Source organism: Acanthopagrus latus, chromosome 2, assembly GCF_904848185.1.
Source record: "Acanthopagrus latus isolate v.2019 chromosome 2, fAcaLat1.1, whole genome shotgun sequence".
NCBI classification, from domain to species: Eukaryota; Metazoa; Chordata; class Actinopteri; order Spariformes; family Sparidae; genus Acanthopagrus; species Acanthopagrus latus.
In genome coordinates, this window is record NC_051040.1 from 7,171,906 (window position 1) to 7,196,946 (window position 25,041).

A 25,041-nucleotide genomic window follows, 5' to 3' on the forward strand; every position below is an offset into this window, starting at 1 on the left:
GAGGGGGAGACACACGCATCTGATAAACAGCATTCACTCTGCAGACCTCCACCTCCACATCGCTGCTGTCACTCTCTGCTCCATCACTCTGTTTAATCTACTCAATCATGAATTCAGACAGGGGTCAGGCTCCGTCCTCCATCATGTCAGCGTTTCAAGGACTCTTTCCAGCCCCGAGCCTGAAGATCGGGTGTTTTAATAGAGATACAAATGTTCCTCAGAGGCAGTGATAATGTCACACGTTGAAGAAATCTGACAAATCCAGGAGAGTCAGGAAATGAATGCAGAGTTAAAGATGGAAGACATAAGAACAGATGACGCTAACAGCCAAAAACTGAGCCATATTATTAATTTGCTGATTGACATTTACAGCGGATTTAGTCCATTTTAATTCTCTGTATGTTTATGTTGGCATCACCAACTGTAATCACACAAAGAAACCATGCCTCGTGTGTTTTACTGTAATATAATATGTAGTATTAACCATAAACAAAACAGTTCTTGATTGTGAAAGTTCACAGTCAGTTACTGTCAGCTTACTGTAATTTACCATAAAGTTGTAGTTTGCAATAAAATACCATAATATTTTAGATTTTCAAATAGTTGAACAGGTTTATACATTATATAAAGGTTTGATAAATACCATGATATCTTACATCATCAATACATTGCTGCCAAATTGTTTATGGCAAAATTCTGTAAATGATGCAGATCTTTGGTTTTACGGTGCCGACACTGATTCTGTTTAGAGAACAGGGACATGGATTTTTGCAATTCCAGTGCAGTAGGAATGTGCACATTAGCTCCTCCACAGATATAAACGTACAGCGTGGCTTTTCCTGTTTCTGACATCCTGTTGTCGAAAAACAGCAGGATATTGTGTCATTGTTGAAAGAAATTACTGTCCACAGTCGGCGTCGCAGCGCTGGCAGCCGTACTGTGGACTGAAAACAGGATTTCGGGCTTTCTGGGGAATAGTGCTAATATATGAGAGCGTATATATGAGAGATTTGCTGCAGCTTTTTAAAAAGAGTGATGTTCAAGCTTCCCAACAATATGAAGTGCAAAAATATAACTTAGCAGAACTGAAATCACATGAAATGAAAGTCTTTGTATTTTGTAGTGTTTTAATCATAGCAGAAAACCTCAGCTTGCAGGGACAGAGCGAAAACTCAAGTATGACTGAAAGTACATCTGATCCTTTTCTAATAACAGGAAGATCATTTCAGGGAACACTTGAAGAGGGTCACTGAGTGATGAAAGCAGTGACTACTGCACGGATCACAGTGTGCAGGTCCTCTTCTTTTCATCTGAATTAAACTTAGATTAGACAGTTTTAATAACTGCCTTCATAAATCAGAAGAACAGCCCTCTGGTTTCCTGGATGAGGTCATCTCTCAGATAATCTGTGTGAAGGATGCTAACTGACCTTCTGTTTCAGGAGCTTCTTGTTAACGACAGTTTTTTTTTCCTGTGAAAACGAGCTGTTCATTTCCCTCCTGTCAGAGTGATCAGTGCTCCCGTCCGTGTACAGCTGCTGGCTTTAACGAGGATTTCAAAAGGTCAGAGCTTTTACTTTCAAGCTACAGAAAGCAGCGAACACCGAGCTTCTTGTCGAGGACGCTGTGGTGCTCATGATTCGGTTTTCAAGTGGATTAAATATTCTTGAAGGATGGAGCAGAAAGAGATAGACGGAAGCAGATATAAACCACGTCATTAACAAACTCTGTAACTGTAAAAGAGAATTGGGACTGAAGTGTTTATAATTACAAGAACAGCTTACAGACATTAAAAAGTGGTGGCTCTCTAAACAAGAGAGTATAGAAGTAAAAAGGAAATATTTAAAAGCCGACATGTTTCTGCTGTTAGGTCTTTATCTTGCACGTGTAGGCTTTTTAATGATTGCTCCTTTTAATGATTTAGCCACTGTGATAAAGACTTTAATACTTCCTCCCTCGTTCTGATACTTGGATTGGGTGCTCGACCCAATTCTTGTTGACACTGTGTCAGAGCAACTAGTCATCTTTTCTTTAACTTACATAATCTTCGAAGGTCATTTTGGCCTGTGAGCAGCCGTGTATTAGATTGCAATAATATGATATAAGATTGAGGTTAAACAATTCACAATGAGTCAAATCCTTCCATCTACATGTTGGAAGGTAAACCCACGTTAAGCTCCTTTGAAACGGCCTCTACTTTTCCACAAGGTTATCACTGGGACACCCGACTACACAGCTTTGACTTTTTTATCTACTGAAAGTCAAAGATGTGGGGCCACTTTTACATCATGTTGCTCAAGATCAAGATTAAAAATGAGTTTGGTAATCTGTGAAATGGTTGTCACACTTCTTTCGTATCGTCTTCTTTAATCTTCCTTGCATCTCTCTCTTTATAAATTTGTGTTATGCCCCAGTCTAGGGGGCCTAGGACACAACATGAGAAAGCCCCATCTTCCCCAAGTCCCACGTAGCCACAAACAATGATTTTGTTGAATACAAAGAAAAATGATTTATTTACAAAGATAATTGAAATAACAAAAATATATAATGATATCTATATGCTGAGCTATGGGCTTCAGGGTGGACTAAGGCCAAAATAACAAACAAAAGGTTCCTGTCTAGGAAATAATCAACCTTACCTAATCCAAACTTAAGAAAAACAAATGACATAAGACTTACCTCCCTAACTAAATAAACTGGAAAAAACAACGTTAAGAAATTGGCAGTGTACCTTTACTACTCAAAAGGACTACAGAACTGAACTACAGTGTGGCCGATTAGGACAGGAAGACGACGAGGAATGCCTGCTGCCATCAGCTGACCACCATCTTGGCTCTTTATATATCAGGTGGTCTTCAGTGTGCAGCCAATCAAGAGCCAGGGCCTGGAACCACTCCACCAATCACGGCATGGCTATGGCACACACCTATTTGCATAGAGACTGAAGGCAGAACAAACCTAGGGCACACACACCCACAGCACACTCAGCAGATTGGGCTAAAAAATGACTAGTGTCATAACATTTGATACAGACTCTCTACACAAACAAGTAATTCACAGTGATTAATCAGTTACGCAAAAATCCCCTTGTGACATTTTATGCAAGACTCCTGTAATCCTAATAAGTAGGAATCATGATGACTTTTAACTTCCTGACTTGGCTTCACAGACACATTCAGAAATATGAACTGGGTATTATTATAGTATATATATGTAGCTGTTGAAGTCTCACATTTAACATCATCTTTCTGTCGTGTTTTTTCCTCTTCACATCTTGATTAGTAATCCAACAGTTTAGCGGTTTCTTTCTTGTACCTGCTCCAGATTTCTATGATTCCAAATCATGCAGGTCTTTTTGTTTCTCCAGTAAAATGACACTGTTCAGGCTGTAACAAGATTTCTGAAGCAGCTAAATTTTGGTACATCCTTCACCTCACATATACTGCAGAAAAAAACTGCGATTTACATTATTTCCCCGTCTTGGCACATCGGAATTGGATTCAGATCAAGGTCAGTGCCGTGTTAATAAACCCCCAGAGCAAAGACAGGAAGCTGCAGACAGAAATACAATGGATGCTGCAGTCTGAGTCATCAGGTGGCCTTGAAAACACCAAGATGCAAGATGTAATTGAGTGTTTTTGTACCAAACATTAACTTTACCTCCATTGTTATCACAGTGACAACGCATTGCCTATAGAGGGATAAGTATTCTCCAGCTCGCAGTTTCTGGGTCAGTGCGGCGCTTTCAAAACCACCTGGACGAAGGCCATCTGAAAATTGCACAGCTGTCAAGAAGAGAGTGCTGCTAAAAGCTGTGTGAGCTCCAAGTCCATCCGACGGGAGGCTGATAAATGAATGGGAATACAAATAATACAAAACAATGTGTTGGCAGTAACGTAGGCTGGTTGGAAGAACATTAGTTTAAAACACTGCCAAATGAGATAATGTGGCAGGGAAGTCTTAAAAAAACAGCAGATAAAGAAGAGGAGATTAGAGGTGATCTCACGTAGACCACTGACAGCATCAGTGCAAGAAAAAAAACCAACAGAAACACACAGAAAATTCTCCAGAGTGACTGCAGGACTGTTCACGGCAGAGCTACCACTGTTAGATCTTTCTGCTAGTTTCCTGTATGGGTTTTAAGCTTCCACAAATCATTTCTACAACACATACTTGGTCCAAGAATGTTAGATTTATGTGCAAGTTGGTGCTATTATTAAACACGAGACAGTGGCATTTGCATAATGTGAAGCAGAGAGCAGGGAAGCTAACCCAGATCTGTCACATGAAGCTCTGCAGACAAATATCACCACGTCCCAAAATACACAGGGAGCAGCACACGGCATGATCTCCACCATTAAGATTTCATCCAAGGAGGAATTGCAGACCCACTGGATCAACTTTTCAAGCTCCTGTGGAGGGTGCTGAGTCTGAGGTCCGGAGAAAAAGGATTCCCGTTTCTCTACTGCACTTCACTGACTGGAAGAGAAGAACAGAGAGTCAACAGAACAGCCCCTCTGTGTGCCGCTTAATGAACACCGCGGGGAATACAAAGGCAAAATGTGATTTCCTGCGAGACACAGTAATGAATGTTCTCAGACACAGACCTCTCCACTGCCACTGCTATCAGAGCAGGGCGTCAGCTGCGATAAGGTCTGTATACATTATTTCCCCACTGGACTGTTTATGAATGTTTTGAACTCGTGCATTCACCATCTCTTCACTCTCACACTCGAGTCCATAATTTAAAGGGGCTCTGTGGAGTCTTTTCCCATAAACAAACAGAAGTCATGCTTCCATTCAGTGATACTCAACAAAAACCTGGGTGCATCACCGAGGTGTCACAAATGTGAGCTATGAGCTGACTCACTGCTGCAAATGTTGGCTGTTAGCACCACCTGTAGATCAGTGTGATACTGTGACACCATTGGCAGGAAGGTGTTTCCCCATCAGCCACACAACAGTTTGCTTTTAAAGATTACGTTTACAATCTCTGGGGTCTGCCTTAAAATGATAGTCACGTGCCCGTCCAGCCCAATCACCAGGATACGTTAGTGTTCAACATTTCTGCGAACCACAGACGCGTGCAAGGTTTGACATTTGTACCCAATGTGAAATATCACATTCACATTATGTGCTTATTATCCACCTTTCGCATCTCACGGTGGAGGCACAATAACAACACAACCAGGCTGCTAAATATCCAGAGCTGAGTTACACTACTTGATTCTCTTTAGGGACACCTGAGGACATTGCAAGCTGCAGACTTGGTATTTGGACAGGTGTTTCAAGTCAAACCTGATGTCTTCCTTACCCTAACCAGGTGTTTTCTGTGCATAAACCAAAACAGAGCATAGGCAAATCTTCATAATAAGAAACAGAAAATTAAAATAAAGTTGCAACATAAAGAAACATTCAGTTTTAACATAAAATTTGTTCTGATTGGGTCGGCCCATCTGAACAAACACAGATTCAGCTGGCTGTAGTCAGTCCCTCTAATACAATTCCAATGTAAGCAAATGGGGAACCAAATCCAATCCACTGGCCTCCTACTGTGCAGAAATGTTTTCAGAAGATTATCTGTAGCTTAATTTAGGCTTCAGCTGTCTGAATCAGATGAATCAAGTGATTATCTCCCCAGGAAACAGACTCTTTAGACCATATAAAACGTGATACTTCTGAAATGAAAACGCATAATGAAGCTGCATTACTGTCAAAACAGGAAATGGCACAGCAGGTAAAACCTTTCAGTGCTCACAGGAACCTGACAAGGATTGAAAGACACACCAAACGGTGTACTTGTCTTTCAAAAACTTAAAAACAAAACAGTCAGATCAATAAAATCGTGATATAAATCTTCTCTGACCCCACCAATATCTAATTTAACAGATCCCACCCATCATTATGAGACTATAGTCTCTCCCGTACATAACTGCATATACTGTATAATACATAACATACTCTTTTGAGTGCTGAGCTCAGTCATGTGAATTATATTGATGTTCACAACAGGAGCGATTGAGCAGTCTCTGGGAGGAACACAGTCTTACAGGCATCAGCAGAAAACAACAACATATTGACAAAACTACAGACGTAAACAAACTATGAATCTATTCCTTGATGTTGCATCGCGTACAGAACAAAAACTGCACAAGGACAAGTTTGAAATCTCAGCAATTTAATACAAAATGCAAAAATAGTGCAGACTTCGTTTCCTAGCAGAAATGTCTTTAACACGAAAATCCTCAGAAAAAAATTCAGAAAAAAATCAGAAAAATACATTTCTCCTCTCATTGTATTAATTTACACTTTACAAAATATATTAAAAATCATGTAGAAACAGCTGCTAACAATATTTACACCATTACAAAAATGTTCTTCGAGGCAGATCACTTGGCTGACTCTGTAAAAATCTAATGAAAGTCTTGGTTATTCCGCCTCATCTGCGGCTGCTCCGGTCGACGTCTCTGGTTCACGTGATGTGGCTCCTGTGAAGTCATGACGATGTCGATGGATATGGGAAACGAAAAATGATCCATCATATGTGCGATCTTCTCCAACGGCACGCCATGCTTGTTCCTCCTTGGGGGGGAAACGAAGTGGTGACAACACAATTTTCTATGTGCTTTTCCAAGTCTGCGCGGGCTTGTAAACATAAGTAAAAATTAAAAAAAAAATTAGAAATCTTACTTCTCGAGCTCATAAGGATCAAACTTCCAGCTGGTGTCCGGCTCACAAAAGTCCACTTTGTATCCTTTCTCCAACGCCTGTTTCAAAGGTTACATATTTTTATTAGTCTGTCTGTTGATCGGTACACTGTAACTTCACACTCAATTATATGTAAATTCCAATACCCACCATTTTGACATACGGCTTCATTTCCCAGGCTTGGAGGTTTGTATTATCAATAATAATGGGAGATCGGCCGTCGTGCATCGCATCTTTAGCTGGACGAGGATCAAACACACAACAAAGATTGAAATAAAGACAACATAAAATGAAAAGAAACAAACACCTCAACAAATCAGACTAAACTGACATCTCTCTTTTCATCAACTCTAAGTCTTAACTAAAAGGGTTACGTTTAAATTGGCATTAAATTTCTACTCCAACTACTCTTCAGTGCCAACACAACACAGAGACACTGTCCTGACTGCAGTGTAACAGAGACGCCTTTCACAGTGATGCATGAAAACAACTTCTTGACACTTTTACAACCCAGTTGAGTCGTGTGAGTGTTTACAGTGACAACAATCTCTTAACCAATCGGCTACCTTCTGACAATGATTTAGCCAACATTTCTGGACTTCCAGTGTAGCCAGCGCATATCTCATTATATTCAGGCTCACTGCTGACAGTCTAATTAGCAGCTTATGAAGTGCGAAATAACATTTAGCTAATTTCTTTAAACAGATATTGTAATATAAGCACAGATACAATTTTAAGGACTAAATGAAAAGATAAATCATCATCAAATGATTGCCAATGGCCCTCTAGATTACATTTAGCCAATGTGTTCTGTTGTACTCTCTGCACAGACTATTCGGATATTAAGATTAAGGAGGTAATACCTCTGCTCTGGTTCCATTCATGTGCCGCTCCCAGAAGACCTACTTCATAGCGGTAACCATCTCTGTAAGCAAAGTAGTCGTCTGTGCTCAGTATTAGCCCACTGGGACCAGTGGAGAGCAGCTCCCTGTGCGAAAGATTGGACACAAATGTACAATGAAGATTACATTTTCAACTATTACTTTTATCACCAACCCTTTCAATAACTGATTAAGTGCTTTTATCAATTTTTCTAAAAAATCAACATTTTCTGATGCAAAATATGAATATTTTGTCATTTCTTTACTCCTTTATGACAACAAACTGAATATCTTTGGCTTGTGAAAATATATTTGAAGATGTTATCTCAGCTTTTCACCATTTTCTGACATTTTAAGGACCAAACAACTAATCAAATAACAGATCAACAGACACGGCAAATCATCGTTTGTTGCATAACTGCCCCTTTTCACAATTTCAAACAAAGATGTACCTGGCCAGTGTTGATTTCCCAGATCCTGGTAACCCCCTCATCAAGATCAGCACCAGTGAAGAATGGTTTACATCATGGTTATCAGGTCGCTGGCAGTGATTTTCCCACTGCGCATTTTCTGGGTCATATCTCTGGTGCCTGTCGTAATCTTCACCCGACTGACGCTGTTCATCTTTTCTGTCTCTCGACCATCCAAGATTTTCACTATCCGAGTGTGCATCGTAGGTGCGAACCCGCTCATCTTTGTCAAAGTGGTATGGAGAATCTCTATGAAAGTCTGGAGGGGGGCGACTGCATACATTCGGAGGTGGGAAGTTTGGAAATGTTGGAAAGTGCGACTCCTCTTGATACTGGTTTGTCAAGCTTGAACCACTCCAGTTGTGATTCCCGTGTGACGGTAGGTTTTGTGGATTTGGGAATGCAGGTGGGGGCGGTGGAGGGAGGAATGGTGGTCTTTGAAATCTTGGGTTTGGCGGTCTGTTCAGTGTTTGAGGATGATGCCACTGATTCTGAGTAGGAGCAGCTCTGCCAGAGCTCTGGTCCATGCCTGGCCTCGGTCGTCTGGGGGTGTATGGCTCATTTTGATACCAGTGTTGCCTGGATGGCTGTCTCTGCCCGCTGCTTCTCTGGAAGCCATCTGTCTCTACAGACTGAACGATATTTGCCTCGCTTACATCCTGAGATATCTTTTCTTTGCTGGTAGGTATTTTGAGAGGTACTGGTGGTTGAGGAATAGCTGCATCGGGTGTGTCGATCTTCTCAAGCTCTTTATAAAACTCACTCAGTGTGTCTTCAATGTCAGACTTGACTTTGGTTGTTGGTGGAGGAAATGCTGGACCGATGAAGGTGTAGCTGGTGAGTCCCACCTCTTTCGACACACGCCGCCTCACATTTAGCTCAGCACTCATAAATGTAGTTTTCCCACCGGCAGAGTCATCCTCTGTTGTTTCAGTCACACCCGCACCAGAATTTTTTATGCCTTGAGAGGATTTAGTATGAGACATCTGCAATAAAACACGTTAAAACACAGTTAATACACTGGAGGATCAAAACTAATACATTTTGAAGAAGTACCTTGCTGGAAAAACCAGTATAGATCAGCACCAAAGCTGTTTTTTTCCCCAGCAGGGTAGTTAATGTTGTTATTTTCATTTTTAAAGTCTTGGCGCCGTGAATTCAGCCAGTAGATAACTATTATGCATGAAACATTTATTAAAAAAAAGTATAATGATTGTTTGAAACTACGCTACTGTTAATAAACTGAAGCTATGTGTTAGCTAGTGTCACCTCACTCCCTGTGGCGTTACAGAAGATTTTAAAAACAACTCTTACTATGACATTTTACAGCCTTATCGCAAAATACGCGCAGTAAATATCGCTATTCATGTCTGCTCACCGTAAACAATCAGGACACATAACTTAATGATAGAAATATTAATAAAAAAAATGAATAAAACACGCGGTTCACAATCTCCAATCTGCCAGTTTCATGTGTTTACGGAAGTGACGACATGCCTCTTCTTCTTCTTCGTCTCCTTAGTAGCGGCCAAGGAAGCAGCAGCGTGAGCGCCCCCATTCGGACCGTTAGTGCAACGCTTCACCTGCTGTTGGAACAAAATGACTGATTGGGTTTGTTTTAAGATAAGTCAGGATGCTATCTACCATGTAAAGTGACTTAAAGTGACTATGTGGAACATTTTAAGTGTTTATGAATCAGTCTTGTGATCCCTCTGATGATTATAAATGGCCTGGAACAGCGAATGAGACCAGCAGCTAAGTGCAGCTACGCTTAGCAGCAGTTAGCAGTTTCTCCGGTGATATGCTGACGAATTTGACAGAGGGACAATTCTTACAATTCTTTAAGTCATTTTAAAAGTGAAACTTTATAAAGACCAACCAAATGTTTATAGATGAACTCAATATCCACAATTTACAAAGCATTAACATCAGCTTCAACTTTACAGTAAATAACCCATCCATCCATCATCCATCTTTACAGTAAATACTTGCTTTTTAAATGGTTTATAAAGCATTTAATTGTTAACAGTTTAATAACTTACAATTATGAATGATGGTTATAATAAAGTGTTTATTATTAACAATGTGTCACTTGTCAAATTGGAGAATCCTGTTTTTTTGTTTGTAAAAGAGGGCCATAATTCGTATTTTAAGAACTTTAACATTTTGTTTTAAAATAACTATGACAAGCTGATGTTTGTTCAATATTGTACAATCCTGTACAGATATATTTAAGAATACACAGTAAACAACTTCCTACTCCCCGATCAGTCCTCAAATATTTGTCCTCAATACCATACCAATAGACAAAAACAGTGTGCTGCAGAGGAGAATCTAGATCAGTATAAAGATGTTTTACAGTTGAAGTGCTTATACATCTTTAATGAGCCAAGTGAGATGACAAAAACAACCACAGAATATGTGCCATGTGTAGCTTCTAGCCTTTGCATTCACTCATTTATACAGTTTGTTTTTAAAGGTGTCTCATCATCACAGTCTTAAGCCCCTACATCAAATCACCAACAAGCAATGCCTGAGTGTCAATCATCGCCAGCTCCTCGTCATTCACCCATTCCTCCTCCACCGGTGAACTAACGGCTTTGCGAGCTGGAGTCTGTACAGTTTTTAAAGTGCTGGGTGTCACAGACCTCCGAGGGGGGACGAATGTCTTATTTACACATGGAGAAGCCACAGAGCCCAGATTGGAGAGAGGAGGTGGAGACGGGATGCGAGACAGATAGTCCAGAGCTCTCCTCCTCTTCAGGCTGCTCGGGTCTTTCTCTGTTGAACAGTTCTGTGCAGGAGGGTTCCTGCTGAGAGGCGTGAATGATCCAAAGCTTCTGACTGGCTGCTGAGACGTCACCTGCATTAAGAGGACAGATTTTTTTTTTTTGTTTGTTTTTAGTCATCATGGAGTGGTTATACAAGCACATGTATGGAACAGTCATAAACATTCACTAACACTCGTCTTTGTGTCTTGTCTTCTGTCCGTTGTAGGAGCTGACGCTGGTGTTCGTGTTTGCAGAGCTGGAGAGGAGATGGAGCTCAGCCCATCACATTTGATTAAATGTGAAAGCTTCTCCTCAGCGGTCTGAGAAAAGTTTGCCTGACCCTGAGAGCATGAAAAAAAGTTATTGGTAAAAACATCCGCAGACAGTGTTTGTTAGCCTGTCAGCAGCTTTTCAGTTCAGGATTTCAGCACTATACCTGGATCAGGTTTCTGAGTTGGCTGAGTGATTCCTGTAGATGAACTTCCTTGGGGTTTGTAGAGAAGACGGTCAGATCTCCAGCGAACACAACAGGAGTGGGAGATGTGGACTGACCTCTCAGCTGCAGGTTGCTCAGAGCCAACAGGACACGTGGTTTTACCACATCTTCCAAGCCAGACTGAGTCAAGCTACTGAAACAGCGCACTTTGATGAAGTTTAGGTTCCCATCAGCCAAATAAAACGCAGGAGAGAAACCTGTTTTCAAGAACATAAATAATCATTTAGTAAATAATACAGTCCTAGGGGAAAAAGATAAGCTAAATAAATAAATAAATAAATAAATAAATCACCTACCCTGTCCATCTATGATACTGATGACATATCCTGTGAGATCAACCTCTCCACACAGCGGCTGGAAGTCTGTGTTTTGAAGATCCACAAAATGGGTCGAGAACCTTGGTTGAAAACGTGTTGATAACCATTCCTGAGAAGCCTGAAAGATAACACAAATAACTAAGTACTATAAATTATGTAATCATCCTTCTAAATACTGTATATTCAGTTGAATGTGCACACTGAGCATGTTCAAGATAGTTTGTTTATAACTCCAACCTGTAGGTCCTGAAACTGTGTTTTCTTTGTCCCGGTCAGCTGAACAGATGTGCAGCCAACAGGTTTCTTTCCTTCAGATGTCGTGAGGTTATACACTTTGTATCGACAGCCTTCCTTCAGCAAAGACTGAAGATCCGAGGGAGGTCGCCAAATATTCAACTGGTAAGCTAAAACAAAAACATAATGTTGAATCAGTATTTGAATACCCAATCATACATATATTAAAGTAACCATAGTGCATCTGAAATTAATGAAAATGAAGACGCACCACTGCCATGTTGATCCATAGAGTCAGCAATGCAGAGTCTCCACACAGGTGTAACATCTCGCTTTGGACAGCTACCTTCGCGGTCCTCTGCGCTTTCTAAAGCTCGTCGGTACCGATCCTGCAGCTCAGCTTGCTTCTTCTCCATCAGAGAACGCCTGTACGAATGTAGAGTCTGCAACTGCTGCTCGCTCAAATGAGCCTTGGACATGAGAGTAAAACAGATGTGCAATTAGAGCTCTATTCATAAAGAGAAATGAAGACAATCATCATGAGAAGTAAATTTCACCTCCAGGTATGCCGGGTCATGCCCCACTGCTTCATAAAGCTCCTCCCCATCCTGGAGACCTGCAATATCCTGATGACTCATTGTCCGTCTTCTACGCTGAGGTTTCGTATTACCTAGGGAAGACAATTTATTAACACCTATCACATTTCAACCTGTACTTTTTTCCATCATGCTGCAATCACAATTCCTACCTCTCTCCTCCTTTTCAAATTCAGCTTGAACTTTGGCAAATAGGCTCTCCATAGCTTTTTGCTTGTGGCTGTTGTATCGTCTCGCCTCCTTCTCCTCTGCACGAACAGAACGAAACACAACACCTCCATCTGTTTTCCTCTCCATCCACTGGAAAATGAGACAAGCATATTAATATAAATATTAATTCCTAGGAGAAACAGTTTAAATTTATGTAATGTAAGACTGGACGCACCTGTATGGGGTAGCTTCTCAGTATGACGATGTCCACACATCCCACTGGTCCACCATTGCTGTACAAAGAGGAAACAGGAAGCAAGAGTGGCCTTGGATCTCTGTGAAATCCCAGCTTGGCGTCCCATCGTGCAGGTCTGCTGCTATTGGCGCAAATCTAAAACACAAATAATTAATAAGCCAACTTGTTTTTTTGGTCGTGGAAAGATAGCATAACTTGTAGCTTCACTGTTAAAGTACCTTTAACATGAGGGAATCAGGTGCCTCCAGAGGGGAGCAAGCATCTTGTGATCCCACCAGCTGAGCCCCACTGATGATCAACTTCCCACCGACAGCCAGTCGACCTTTTTGAAGCATGGCAGTCAAAGGTTCATCCAGCTGGGTTTTAATGCCATACCATCCATCCGTCAGCCAAACAACCCCAGATTGGTTTTCTACCTTGACGTCGCCACTTGGAGACTTAACACCACTTTGTCTTTTTGTGGAGTGACCGCCGGAGATGACCCCACAAACACAGAGGACCAGGGTTTTTGCTGCTGTGTCGTCCTTTTCCATGATCTTTCTCAGAGCAGGCCTGCGGCTGTGGTCCACCTCTACATCATATCTAATACACATACAATATAATCATTGCCTTGGAGAAAAAGTATTTAAATAACGGAATAGAGAAAGTGCTTAAAATATCTGAACATGAAATTAAAACGTTCATTGTTATTTGTGCTGTGTGGGGTATCTCAATTAAAACAAAAACAAAAGTAATGTGGGATCATGGGAGTTCTTGTCTTCAGTGTTTAACATCTACCACAGCCGATTAAATCTGACTCAGGCACTAATGTACACATCCCGGGTAATGTTTTAAAGTCTCAAGTTACAATTAGTTACATTTGACAACTTCACTCCTCATTTTGACTCTCCCGAGAGTTACAGTAGCAGGTGTTTACAAAAAAAAAGAAAAAAAATCTATATAAATATAAATAAAGTTTTTCTGGTGATTTCTTTTGATTTAATGCTTATAAAATGTCATTTTTTGTGCTACGAGAAGCCATGAAATCGTACACAAAATCCCTGTAGACAATGTGTTAATACCAAATTAACATAAACTACAGGAACATAATGATCTAAAACAAGCTCTAATCTTTTGTACCTGTACTTCAGCTGTAGGAGAACCTGCTCTGGGGTAAGACAGAGGCTGCCCATTGTTTCTGGAAATGATCTCTCCATGGCAGCCTGCTTCCATACAATCCATCTGTAGTGATTGTACACCCATTCCTCACTGATAAGTTTAGGATCCACACCGGGGGTGTCACATAATGCTCTGTGAAGAGACAGGACAGTCATCAAAATGAGCCTGACGTATACAGTATACAAATACGATAGAGACATTCACTTGACAAATCACACTTTAAACTCAATACCTGTAAAACTCTTCTTTCCCTGCAGTCCCATCATTACTGGGGATCAGCCATCCTCCATCAGCGAGCTGAACACCACCTCCATCTATAAATGTCTCCTGTTTGACAAACTGCTTTAAACTGAAGCGAAAACATTCTGCAGTGTCACTGGTGATCTCACACACATGCTGATGAAGTCCTCGGCTATATAGCTGGAAAAACAAGAACATGAACATGTCAACAAAACTGTTCACAGGACACTGATTTCAGTTTGAACTAAATATGAGAAAAAACAGACAAAAGTTCTGGCCTTGCCTGTTTTTGGGTGTATCTTGCAGGAGGCTTCCTGTTTACTGCAGCCTTTAATGGTATCCTCGAAACTCCAGAGGTTTTGGTTAGAAACAAACTGCCCGGCAAAGGCCGAATGGTCTGGCGCTTCTTCTTCCTGAGCCTCATATCTTGCATATCTCGTGCCAGCTCCACGTTATGCAGATTCTCAAACATGTCTGTAGACCATAAACACAACATTATTTTACCTAAGTTGTGCAGAGTAATACAGTGATACTGACTTCATCCAAAAAGGTTACTGCACCTTGGCTTTGGGACAGTTTATCCTCCAAGAGTGAGGCCTCTGTGGAAGACTCTTCAGTTTCACAGCCAACGGGCAGGTTTTGATTATCGATCAGGTTATCTTTTGTAGAGTCAGCCATGGTCACCATCTGAAGGTCTTCTTTGCTTTTATTATCAGTTACACTCAGTTGTGTGTTCTTCGTGGGCGGTACATAAGTATTGCTCTTAAAGGGCATTACAAAGAGATGGTGCTGTTTATCCTCCTCATGTGGTTTAGAGGAGCTATCTTGGACAGTAGTTCTTTGTTTTTTGAATGGAGGAACAAATGTAGAAGGTGTTTTTATGTTGTCTCTGAGCACTGCATGATTGAGGCTCTCCATCTTTAAATTCTTGAGGAATGGTGGAACAAACACGGACATCTTGGAATGGGCCGATATGCTGTCTCCTGGGGTTGAGTGTTGTGCTGCTGTCGTCTTTTGCAATCTGGTTTCTACATAGTTTGTTCCATTCCTGTAAGACGTAAACAGACACAACAGACAGATGATTATCTCAGCCAGCTGCTTGAAATCATGTGCAACGATTCACAGGTGACTTACCTGCGTGGCCTTGTGATGTTTGGATGCAGAGAGCCACTGTACTTGAAAACTCTCCTGTCTTTCATAACACCTTAATCAAGAAAAGAAATACAGCTCAGAGGCCATTTCATTCAGAAGAAAAAATAGGATTTATTTAGATAATCTGTTACAGTAATTTACCATTTGGACTGCTTTTTTGCGGCTCGAGCATCGAGCCTCTTGCACTATCAACAGTCCGGTCAAATTCTTCAAGCAATCGTCTCTTCAGGGGAGGCTGACCTAGAATATTTTAAAACAGTTTAAAACAGGAGAGTCGTGCAGTGAAGTAATTCTATTCTTCAAGCAATTCAGATTCAATAAGATCTGAAAACATTGAGGTAATCTGTGTAGCATTAACAAACACTTACAGTATTATAATACATAAATGTAACATAATTAAATAGACACTAACCGGTCATATCTGGATCCTCTACCAGTCTTTTCCCTTTTCCTTTTTTTTCCTCTACAGATCCATGAAAGGATTTTGGGTTATCTTGCAGTGGCATATTTACTGAAGTCATTGAGAGTTTTTGTTCAGAGAGACTTTCATCCTCCAACAAAGCTTTGGTGCAGTCCAGAGCTTCCTGGGCAAGAAACCTCCGCTGGGTTTCGGTGCAGCCAGTGAGATTAAGTGAGTGACAGTACAGAACTGAAGATTCTTCTGTCTGTTTGCCCTCACTGCTGCTGGTCTGATTTATTTCCTGGTCCAACACAACTGCTATTTCCTCTTGAGGGCTGTCATGGAGGTTGGTCATTTTTCCCTCTTTAACCTTAGATGCGTCTGTAGGTGCCTTGGCTTCGATTAAGATGTTACCAAGTGCACTTGAATTTTGAAAGGTTTCAATTTCAGGGTCAAACTGTTGCAAAGAGGATAAACATTTTACTTCCTCAGTGGCACTGTCCTTCATAGGAATGTCTTTGTCACTGGCTGTGGGGAAATCTGAAGTTCTTCTCACATCATTCACAACTGATTTATGGCTGTCATGTGGACTTAAATCATGACACTCCCCATCTGTGAGGTCTTTCAAGAGGTTCTTTGCTTTCAACAGATTTTTCTGTGAAACATACACTTTTGCTCCACCTGCAGTTGCGAAACCACAATGAGTTTTTTCTTTATCATTTACAGCGTCTTTCTGTTCACTGTTCCTTGTGCATGAAACAGCTGGGATCTCTGCGCTGGAACTGATGTCACTGAAGAGCGCTTTTGCTTTGTCGAAGGCCTCAGATGAAATTGCCACTGGCTTGCCGCTGGCTGCAAGAAATCCATGGCTCCTGGGTGGTGGACCAGGAACTGGCATCTTGGAGCATGTTGGTTTTACATCAATTTTGTCCTGAACTCCTTCACATTCGCTGAACAGAGTTTTTGCTTTCTTGAGAGCTGCAGATGAAATAGCAACTCCTTTGCCACTGGCTGTCTGAAATCCACCTATTTGTGATGGCACAGTTTCTAGTTTAGGTGTCAGCGATCTGTTTGTCTTCTCAAATGTAGCATTTTCATCAAACTGAGACTTTGCTTTTGTCAATGCGTCATGCAACACAGATGTATTTTTCCCACTGGCTGTTATGCCGTCCCCACTGTCCATAATGTCACCGTCCATAAAAAGAGCATCTGCTTCTTGCATTGCAGTTGCTGAATCAGAACCATTAAATTCTTTCAAAAGGTTCTTTGGTCTCAACACATTTCCTGGTGAAACATGGACTTTGGCTCCCCCTGCAGTCGAGAAACCACAATGTATTTTCGCCTTATTTTCAGCCTTGTCTTGTTTCTTGTCACTGTTCCTTGTGCATGAAACAGCTGGGATCTCTGCGCTGGAACTGATGTCACTGAAGAGCGCTTTTGCTTTCTCGAAGGCCTCAGATGAAATTGCCACTGGCTTGCCGCTGGCTGCAAGAAATCCATGGCTCCTGGGTGGTGGACCAGGAACTGGCATCTTGGAGCATGTTGGTTTTATATCAGTTTTATCTTGAACTCCTTCACATTCGCTGAACAGAGTTTTTGCTTTCTTGAGAGCTGCAGATGAAATAGCAACTCCTTTGCCACTGGCTGTCTGAAATCCACCATTCTGTGATAGCACAGTTTCAAGTTTTGGTGTCAGCCATTTGTTTGTCTTCTCAAATGTAGCATTTTCATCAAACTGAGACGTTGATTTTGTCAATGCGTCATGCGACAGAGATGCGCTTTTCCAACTGGCAGTTATGCCGTCCCCACTGTCCATAATGTCACCGTCCATAAAGAGAGCATCTGCTTCTTGCATTGCTGTTGCTGAAATTGAACCATCATATTCTTTCAAAAGGTTCTTTGCTCTCAAAAGATTTCCTGGTGAAACATGGACTTTGGCTCCCCCTGCAGTAGAGAAACCACAATGTATTTTCTCCTTACTTTCAGCCTTGTCTTGTTTCTTGTCACTGTTCCTTGAGTTTGAAACATCTGGGCCCTCTGCACCAGAACTGATGTCACTGAAGAGCGCTTTTGTCTTCTCAAGGGCCTCAGATGAAATTGCCACTGGCTTACCGCTGGCTGCAAGAAATCCATGACTCCTGCCTGATGGACCAGGAACTGGCATCTTGGAGCATGTTGGTTGTACACTAATTTGATCCTCAACTCCTTCGCATACACTAAGCAGGGTTTTTGCTTTCTTTGGGGCTGCTGATGAAACAACAACTCCTTTGCCGCTAGCTGTCTGAAACCCACCATTCTGTTGTGGCTGACTGTCTACTTTTTGTTTCAGCAGTTTGCTTGTGTCCTCAAATGTTGTATTTTCATTAAACAAAGACTTTGCTTTTGTCATTGCGTCATCCGAAATGGATACCTTTTTACTGCTGGCTGTACAGAATCCACCAATGTTGCTCAATTCACTGTTTGTAGCGCAACTAATGTTTTTTGATGTTTGGCACAATGGAGGGTGCTTTGAGATTAAAGGTGGATTTCCATGTAAAGCTGCTGCATTGGTAGAATCGAGCGAAACATGGACTTGTGCTCCCCCTGCGTTTGAGAAACCACAATGTATTTTCTCCATACGTTTATCCTTGTCTTGTCTCTTGTCACCGTTCATTGTGTGTGAAACAGCTGGGGTCTCTGCACTGGAACTGATGTCACTGAAGAGAGCTTTTGCCTTCTGGAGGGCCTCAGATGAAAATGCCACTGGTTTACCACTGGCTGCAAGAAATCCACGATTCCTGGGTGTTGGGCTGGGAACTGGCATCTCGGAATGTGTTGGTTTTACACCTGTTTTATCATCAACTTCACCACATTCACTCAACAACATTTTTGCTCTTTTGAGAGCTGCGGATGAAATAGTGAATCCTTTGCCACTAGCTGTCTGAAATCCACCATTTTTGGGAGGTGAACCCTGAATTTGATTGACAAGATGACCTGTTCCCAAAGCACCATCCTTTTGTTTCTGTTGTGTGTTTGTGTCCTGAAGTATATCAATATCATTCAAAAGACACTCTGCTTTCTTCAGTGCATCAGCTGAAACTGATACTTTCTCCCCACGGGCTGTACTAAATCCAACACTGGCGCTCAATTCATTGACGACAGAAGAGCCAATATTCTTTGATGTTTTATAAGAGAGAGATGAAAGTCCCTTTGCAGCCGAAGATGGGTTTCCATGGAAAGAAGCTGCGCTCGTTAAAGCCACTGTACTCTTCAAACCAAAATTGTGAATCTCCATTTTATGTTGTTCAGCTTCTGTGTGACGTGCAGTTGGCCCTGCATTCACATCTTCAACTTTATTGACTGGTTCTTTAGAAAAGTTTGCTTTCATCCCTTGAACATTTTTAAATTTCTGGAGGTTTTTCTTATGACTGAAGCTGACACCGACTCTAGACAAAGGTTCTGTGCTTTTTTTATGTTGTACGGACACGCCAGCGCTAGTATCCATCATGTCACAGTCATTGAAGAAAGCACTTGCCTCTTGAATCGCTTTTGCTGAAATAGAAATCCCTTTCCCGCTGGCCATCTGGAAACCACTTTGACACTTAGCTGTGCCCACTTTGCTGTTGTTTGGACATTCTGTGGCATCTTCACCTCTAATGCCAGTGACTTGTCTGTCTGAGCAGGATAATTTTCCTCCATCTTGTTTATGAGGCAAAACACTACCAGTGTGTTTGTCCATTTTGCAGTTGTGCTGTGTTTTAGCATCAGTTTCACTACTTTGTTTGTCTGGGGACTTTTCATTTACCATTAGATTCTCCTCTAAATCTGCAAACAAAGCTTTGGCTTTGCTCAGACACTTCTTTGAAACCCTCAAAACATTTCCTCCTGCAGTCTTAAATCCTATACCAAGCATCAAAGGATTATTATTCTCCAGCTTGCTTGTGTCAGTGTGGCCAGCTCTGTAAAGATTTTTGTTTTCGTCTGACGTAACTCTCTGACTACCTTCAGAGATCTGCTTTGAAGGGGAAGATGCATCTTCATCATCTATCCTCGACAAGGACAAACTTGTAGATTTACATGTGGCAGTGGATGTTTCACCATCTGAAACTTTTGTCATTTTGTCATTTACTCTCAGGTGCTTTTCAAGATCTGAATTGAAACTGTCATCAAAATCTATACCTGTGAGAAAATCAGGGTCAAGTTCCTTGTCAACGTTTTGGTGAAATGTGACTTTATCTTGTTTTAGCTCTCCTGTTTTGAACTGTGTAAAGTCAAACTGGCTATCGGCTTCTTCCAGAAGAGTACACAGCTCTGTCACATCAGCTTTCTGTGAAGCTGTTAACTGGCAACTGCTGTCCACACTTTTTTCATTTGAAGAGGGAGGCTGGTTTGAGTTGAAGGTTGCATCTTTGACTGATCCATGACTCATGCTAAGTTCATGTTTAGTGTCATGGGAACATCTGATGTGCTGATCACTTAAAATCCTTTCCCCTTCCGTCTCTTCAAAGAGATGCTTGGCTCTCTCCAGGTTGGCTGAGGAGATCTCTATGCCCTTATTTGAAGCTGTTTTGAATCCTGATGCATGGATTGAGGACAGAGAAACAGTTGTTTGCTTTGGCTGACTGCCATGAAGTTGACCATTAAGTGGAAAGCAATTAGTGTTATCAGCAGTTCCTCTTGCACTGCTCGATAGCTGATTTGATGTACTCTCCATGTGCAACTCACTTTTTCTTCCAGGGTCAAGTGTCTTGCTTCCCTCTATCCTGCTGGGCATATCGGCATCAGTTCCAGCTTCTTGTAAATCATCATCCAATTGTGCTTTTCTGCTTCTTTTACTTGTAGATGTAAACGTACTCCTTTGGATATCAGTTTTAAGGCCTGTCCATTGCTGACTGTGCCCATTGTTCTCCGAGCTGGGAACAGTGAAGGATGATGCAGTCACATGAATGGTATCTGCAACAGCAGACTGGAATCCACTGTCACCTATTGTGCCTTCATTGATGGAGTAATTTTGATAAGTCGTAGCAACAGATCTTCTGTTACTGACACCATCATAGTCATGGGCAAGATTTGCTTGCCCTGCTTTTTGATTAGCTTGTTTCATGGCAGACAGGCAAGCTGATGGAGAGAAGCCTTTGCGATGAGTATCCTCTGCCACTCGTCTCAGTGTAACCGGCTCTGCCATTTGACTGAAGTCTTGTGCAAAATCTCTGGAAAGCTGCGATATGTCAAGATCCTGGATTTTTGCTTGTACAGAGGGAGGTAGATTTTCTTCAGTCAGATTTCCCTGTTTTTGCATCTCATTCTTGCTGATGCTGCAACACTCCTCTTCATCTGGGGCCTTCACCAACCCTTTCACATTCACGTTTTGACCTGGAATAAATTATGATAAGAAAGAATAAATACAGTTGTTGAAGAAAAGGGGCATGTTAAGACATTAGATATTATAGAAATGTTGTACTTTGCATGCATATTAGGTGTTACCTGAGTCTGGAATCCCAGGTGACGAGTCCATCCTCTGAGACTGGTTTTCCATTCCTTGAACTTGTGGTTTTGAAGTCTTAATAGTATAAACAAATTTCCTCTTTTTCTTAGTAAATCCAGAGTCTGTGATTTTCATATGTGGCCTGCTATGTTGCCCAGAGTCACACTGCAGTTGCTCTGTTGAAATACTGTTTTCCACGTGTGTAGCAGGACCATTATCGTGGCAAGAGGAATCCGCAGTACAAGGAGGAATATCAGATAAACTCAATGGAGACCACTGGGTGTTTCCCATATCTCCCGTTTTCACAGGTGGAGGTGAGAGATGTCTGCCTGAGTCCAGATCAGATGTTTTCTGTTCATCGGATGCAGCATTGTTTGCTGTTGAGACGTCCGTAGAGCTGCAATTGGGTTCTTTTGTGGGAAATATTTGCTTTCTTTTGATTCGATCGGTTTTCACTTTTCTCAGTGCTGAACTACTGTTGGTGAAAAATATAGACAGAACATCTTCAGCTCCATCGAGAACACTTGCTGCGGCGCTGCGAATTTCTCCATCCTCTATAGCACCTGGTACCTTTGGTCTCCAAACTCCCTCACTCTGATTCAGAGAACTTTGGGGTGAGACGACAGACTCTGGATTCTGACCAGCCACAGGGGACACAACACCTGTTGATTACAGACAAGTCAGTATTTTGCATTATCAACCCAAAACCTTGTGCAATAAAATGTAAATCTATCTGAATGCATATTGTGTCATTCAGACTCATAGCTACTGTAAAATCTTGGATATTAGCAAACTGTAAAGGAATAAACACAGTACCTTTGTGAGCAGTTGGCATGTCACTACTTTTGGGTGACATCGCTCCAACTCTGGATGCATTTGAAAGAGAAGGAAAAAGCCTCCGAACAAACTACAAGAGATAAAACAGAAAAAGAGTTTCATGTTATATTAACTGTAATGTCACACTTCTGCTGTTGTAGACTGACTTTTAAACCCCATCCCTCAACAACGACATGATGTCTACAGCCACTCTGATTCACAAGCTTCAGTTGTGGCTTGATCTTCATAATTTACTGTTTACATCTCTGTGCCATGCCTCTAACACATGGATTTAACGAAACCTGTCAAAGGCATTTTTAGTGTAAAAAACAAAGAATTCAACAAACAAACAAAGAACGACTACTTAGAATTCTGTTGCATTAATTGTATTATTTCCTTAAATCCAAAAGCCTTTTCTCAGAGTACTCACAACAACATTTTTGTCTGCAGACACAGTCAGTGGGCAGGGACTCTCATCAGGTTTAGCTATAAAAATTGAGAGGACACACTAATTATTTAACAAATCACAAGTATCATTTTCTCAAACAACCAATTGTGGCATTCACTTACTTAAAATCAGGGTGGATGGTACTGCAGGTGGAGTATTCAGAGAACTGGTCCACGAGATATCAGGATGAATCTGTGCTCCGAGACTTTCAGATATATGCTTAGCAAAGCTGACCTGTTTCATTCAAAAATAAAATATCATCCATTAACTCACATTCAAATACTGGATCTTCAGACAGAAAAATATCATAAATTCTTAGACTTTAATATACTTACTGGGGATTTTTGTGGGCTTTGAAGCAGATCTGTACAGATAACAACAGCAAACAAACAAATAAAAGAGTGAGGATACATTTCTTTCCCCCCAAGACAATTAAAACTGATGAAATACTTTTGCAGCTCACCAAAACTGTCCTCATTCTGATGCTGGATACTTCCATGTTTTGGACCTTGGAACCTAAAAAGAGCAATATAGAAATCAAAAAATGTCATCTGCTGGGACAACACAAGTAACGACAAACTTAACTTGAAAATAGGGGGATAGATTTCAGTTGTGAACATATTAATCTCTTTTCAAGGCATATAACCATCAAGATTATATCTAAACTGAGTATTTTTGTATTTGCTGCTTTGACTTAACTGTACATACACTGTTCCTACTGATGACAAGAAATATGCAAAAAATAAATTTGGAAAATCAATTTCTCTTTTAAAAACAGAGTAGATAGTTTCAGAGTTGCACTCACCCTTCTTTTGATGTCCCAAACAAACATGGACTTTGACTTTGTGTTGCTGTCCATGGCAATGTTTCTTTTTCTAGGATGTACCACAGAGAATCGCAACAAGAGGAGGTTAACATTTTTTACAACAACAAACATACAGACTTTCTTTAGCTTATATGACTGAATAAACACATTAACAGTCAAGCTTTAATCAAACTTTACCACGTTCAGCAGTGAACGAATGCTCGTCCTCAGTTTCAGGTGACCCAACTCGACTGTGTCTGAAGACTTTGGGGGTTGAAAACAGCTGACTCTCTGCTGCGCTTTTGTCAAAAGGTGCTTTGAAATTCCCCTCTTGGTTAGCACACAGCTCATCTTGATCAGAGACATTTCCCTCATTGGTTAAAGTTTGAGCTGTCAGCGTCTCAAACCAGTCAGGGTCCAGTGGCCCCAGCTCTAAATCGGGACATTAAAAACGATTTGTAGATCAGTAATAAGTGCACAACCTCCAACATACAGACAATGTTGTGTTCTTTGTAGACAAATCGTTCTGAGCTCAAGAAAGCTGGACACAAAATAATCCATCACAAAAGCCCTCCAACATGAACAATATTTGTGCACCTTGTAATGTTCATCTTACCTTTCCAGATTTCATCTTTGAATGTGTCGTACATGTTTTGGGAGGGCAAATCCATCCAAAACGGCTTGTGTAAACCCTAAAGCCTGCTGTGTGGCACACCTGAGAAGACAACATTTCTTATTTGTTTATGTCTTCAGATAAGGAGATGAGATTTGTTGAAGCTAGTCAGCCTTAAGACGAATGATTATGACACAAGATTCCTCAGGGTGGGCACGGCCACCCTACCACTTCCGACCACAGGTTTTGTAGCTAGCGGCTACATTAGCTTATGTGAAGGTTAGACAGCGTGATAGTTACGCTGCTTTTGACGAATTGTCGAGATGACATCTTTAGCTAACGTTCAGTTTCACAGTAAGAGTTGACAAAGTTTAGAAAACACATCAATTCCGATTAACTGACACTGACTGCAACACAAAGATAACTATGATTTACCGTGACGGCGTACGAAAGTGTAGACATTCATGTCGTGATGAAACTCTTGCTAACGACGTTAATCATAAACAACAACATAAACTGTGTAAAACTACGACTTGGACTAAGCTGCTAACTAGCTAACTCTACTTTAGCCCTGCTACGAAAACAAACCTCGCGCGCCGTGTAGCGGAAACCAAGCACGACTTCAAAATAAGAGTCCTGTTTAAAGTAACTGCCGTCAAGGCAGCCGTGGTCCGCGTTTGCTTTTTAAAATCAGCCGCATGTTTTTTTTTTCAGTGCGCAAATGCACTGACATTTATGGTAATCGTAATGAAACCACTCTGAAGAGCTACTGGTTGTGACTGTGGGTCAGACTGCAGTCTTACAATCAGACCCATGAATCATACGAGACTTTTACAGGAACTGTTCCCGGTAATACGCTGAAGGTATCACAAAGTACCTTTCCGGATTTCAAAGTAAAGGCCGACGTGAGAGAAAACAAAACAAAACAAACAAAAAACATTGTTTCCATAAGTAGTCCACGATTCATATACTGCTGAACTAAGTACTTCTAGACTACTTGCATGATTAACATGAGGTACTTTTTCGGTGTACTTTTCAAGTAATACTCAATCCTTAACAGAGAGCAA

The 25,041-nt window shown here is 41.2% G+C and overlaps 2 protein-coding genes across 2 annotated transcripts; both read right to left on the reverse strand.

Annotated features, from left to right (window-relative positions):
- Positions 1 to 6,156: 6,156 nt before the first annotated feature.
- n4bp2l2 (NEDD4 binding protein 2-like 2) lies at positions 6,157 to 9,583 on the reverse strand. The gene is made up of 6 exons (XM_037080054.1): positions 9,437 to 9,583; positions 8,041 to 9,044; positions 7,571 to 7,695; positions 6,858 to 6,946; positions 6,690 to 6,766; positions 6,157 to 6,581 (listed from the first exon to the last, which is right to left on the reverse strand). The coding sequence occupies exons 2-6, from the start codon at positions 9,042 to 9,044 to the stop codon at positions 6,413 to 6,415; spliced, it is 1,464 nt and encodes a 487-aa protein (XP_036935949.1). The 5' UTR covers positions 9,437 to 9,583; the 3' UTR covers positions 6,157 to 6,412.
- A 321-nt stretch (positions 9,584 to 9,904) lies between these two features.
- brca2 (BRCA2 DNA repair associated) lies at positions 9,905 to 24,577 on the reverse strand. The gene is made up of 27 exons (XM_037079614.1): positions 24,410 to 24,577; positions 23,978 to 24,076; positions 23,560 to 23,793; positions 23,362 to 23,431; positions 23,020 to 23,072; positions 22,892 to 22,920; positions 22,679 to 22,790; positions 22,539 to 22,594; positions 22,109 to 22,199; positions 21,292 to 21,954; positions 15,841 to 21,180; positions 15,570 to 15,668; positions 15,411 to 15,480; positions 14,837 to 15,324; positions 14,560 to 14,750; positions 14,269 to 14,456; positions 13,998 to 14,168; positions 13,097 to 13,460; positions 12,858 to 13,013; positions 12,625 to 12,772; positions 12,434 to 12,546; positions 12,148 to 12,346; positions 11,880 to 12,046; positions 11,622 to 11,760; positions 11,266 to 11,522; positions 11,021 to 11,170; positions 9,905 to 10,921 (listed from the first exon to the last, which is right to left on the reverse strand). The coding sequence occupies exons 2-27, from the start codon at positions 24,030 to 24,032 to the stop codon at positions 10,565 to 10,567; spliced, it is 9,960 nt and encodes a 3,319-aa protein (XP_036935509.1). The 5' UTR covers positions 24,033 to 24,076; positions 24,410 to 24,577; the 3' UTR covers positions 9,905 to 10,564.
- Between the last annotated feature and the right edge of the window lie 464 nt (positions 24,578 to 25,041).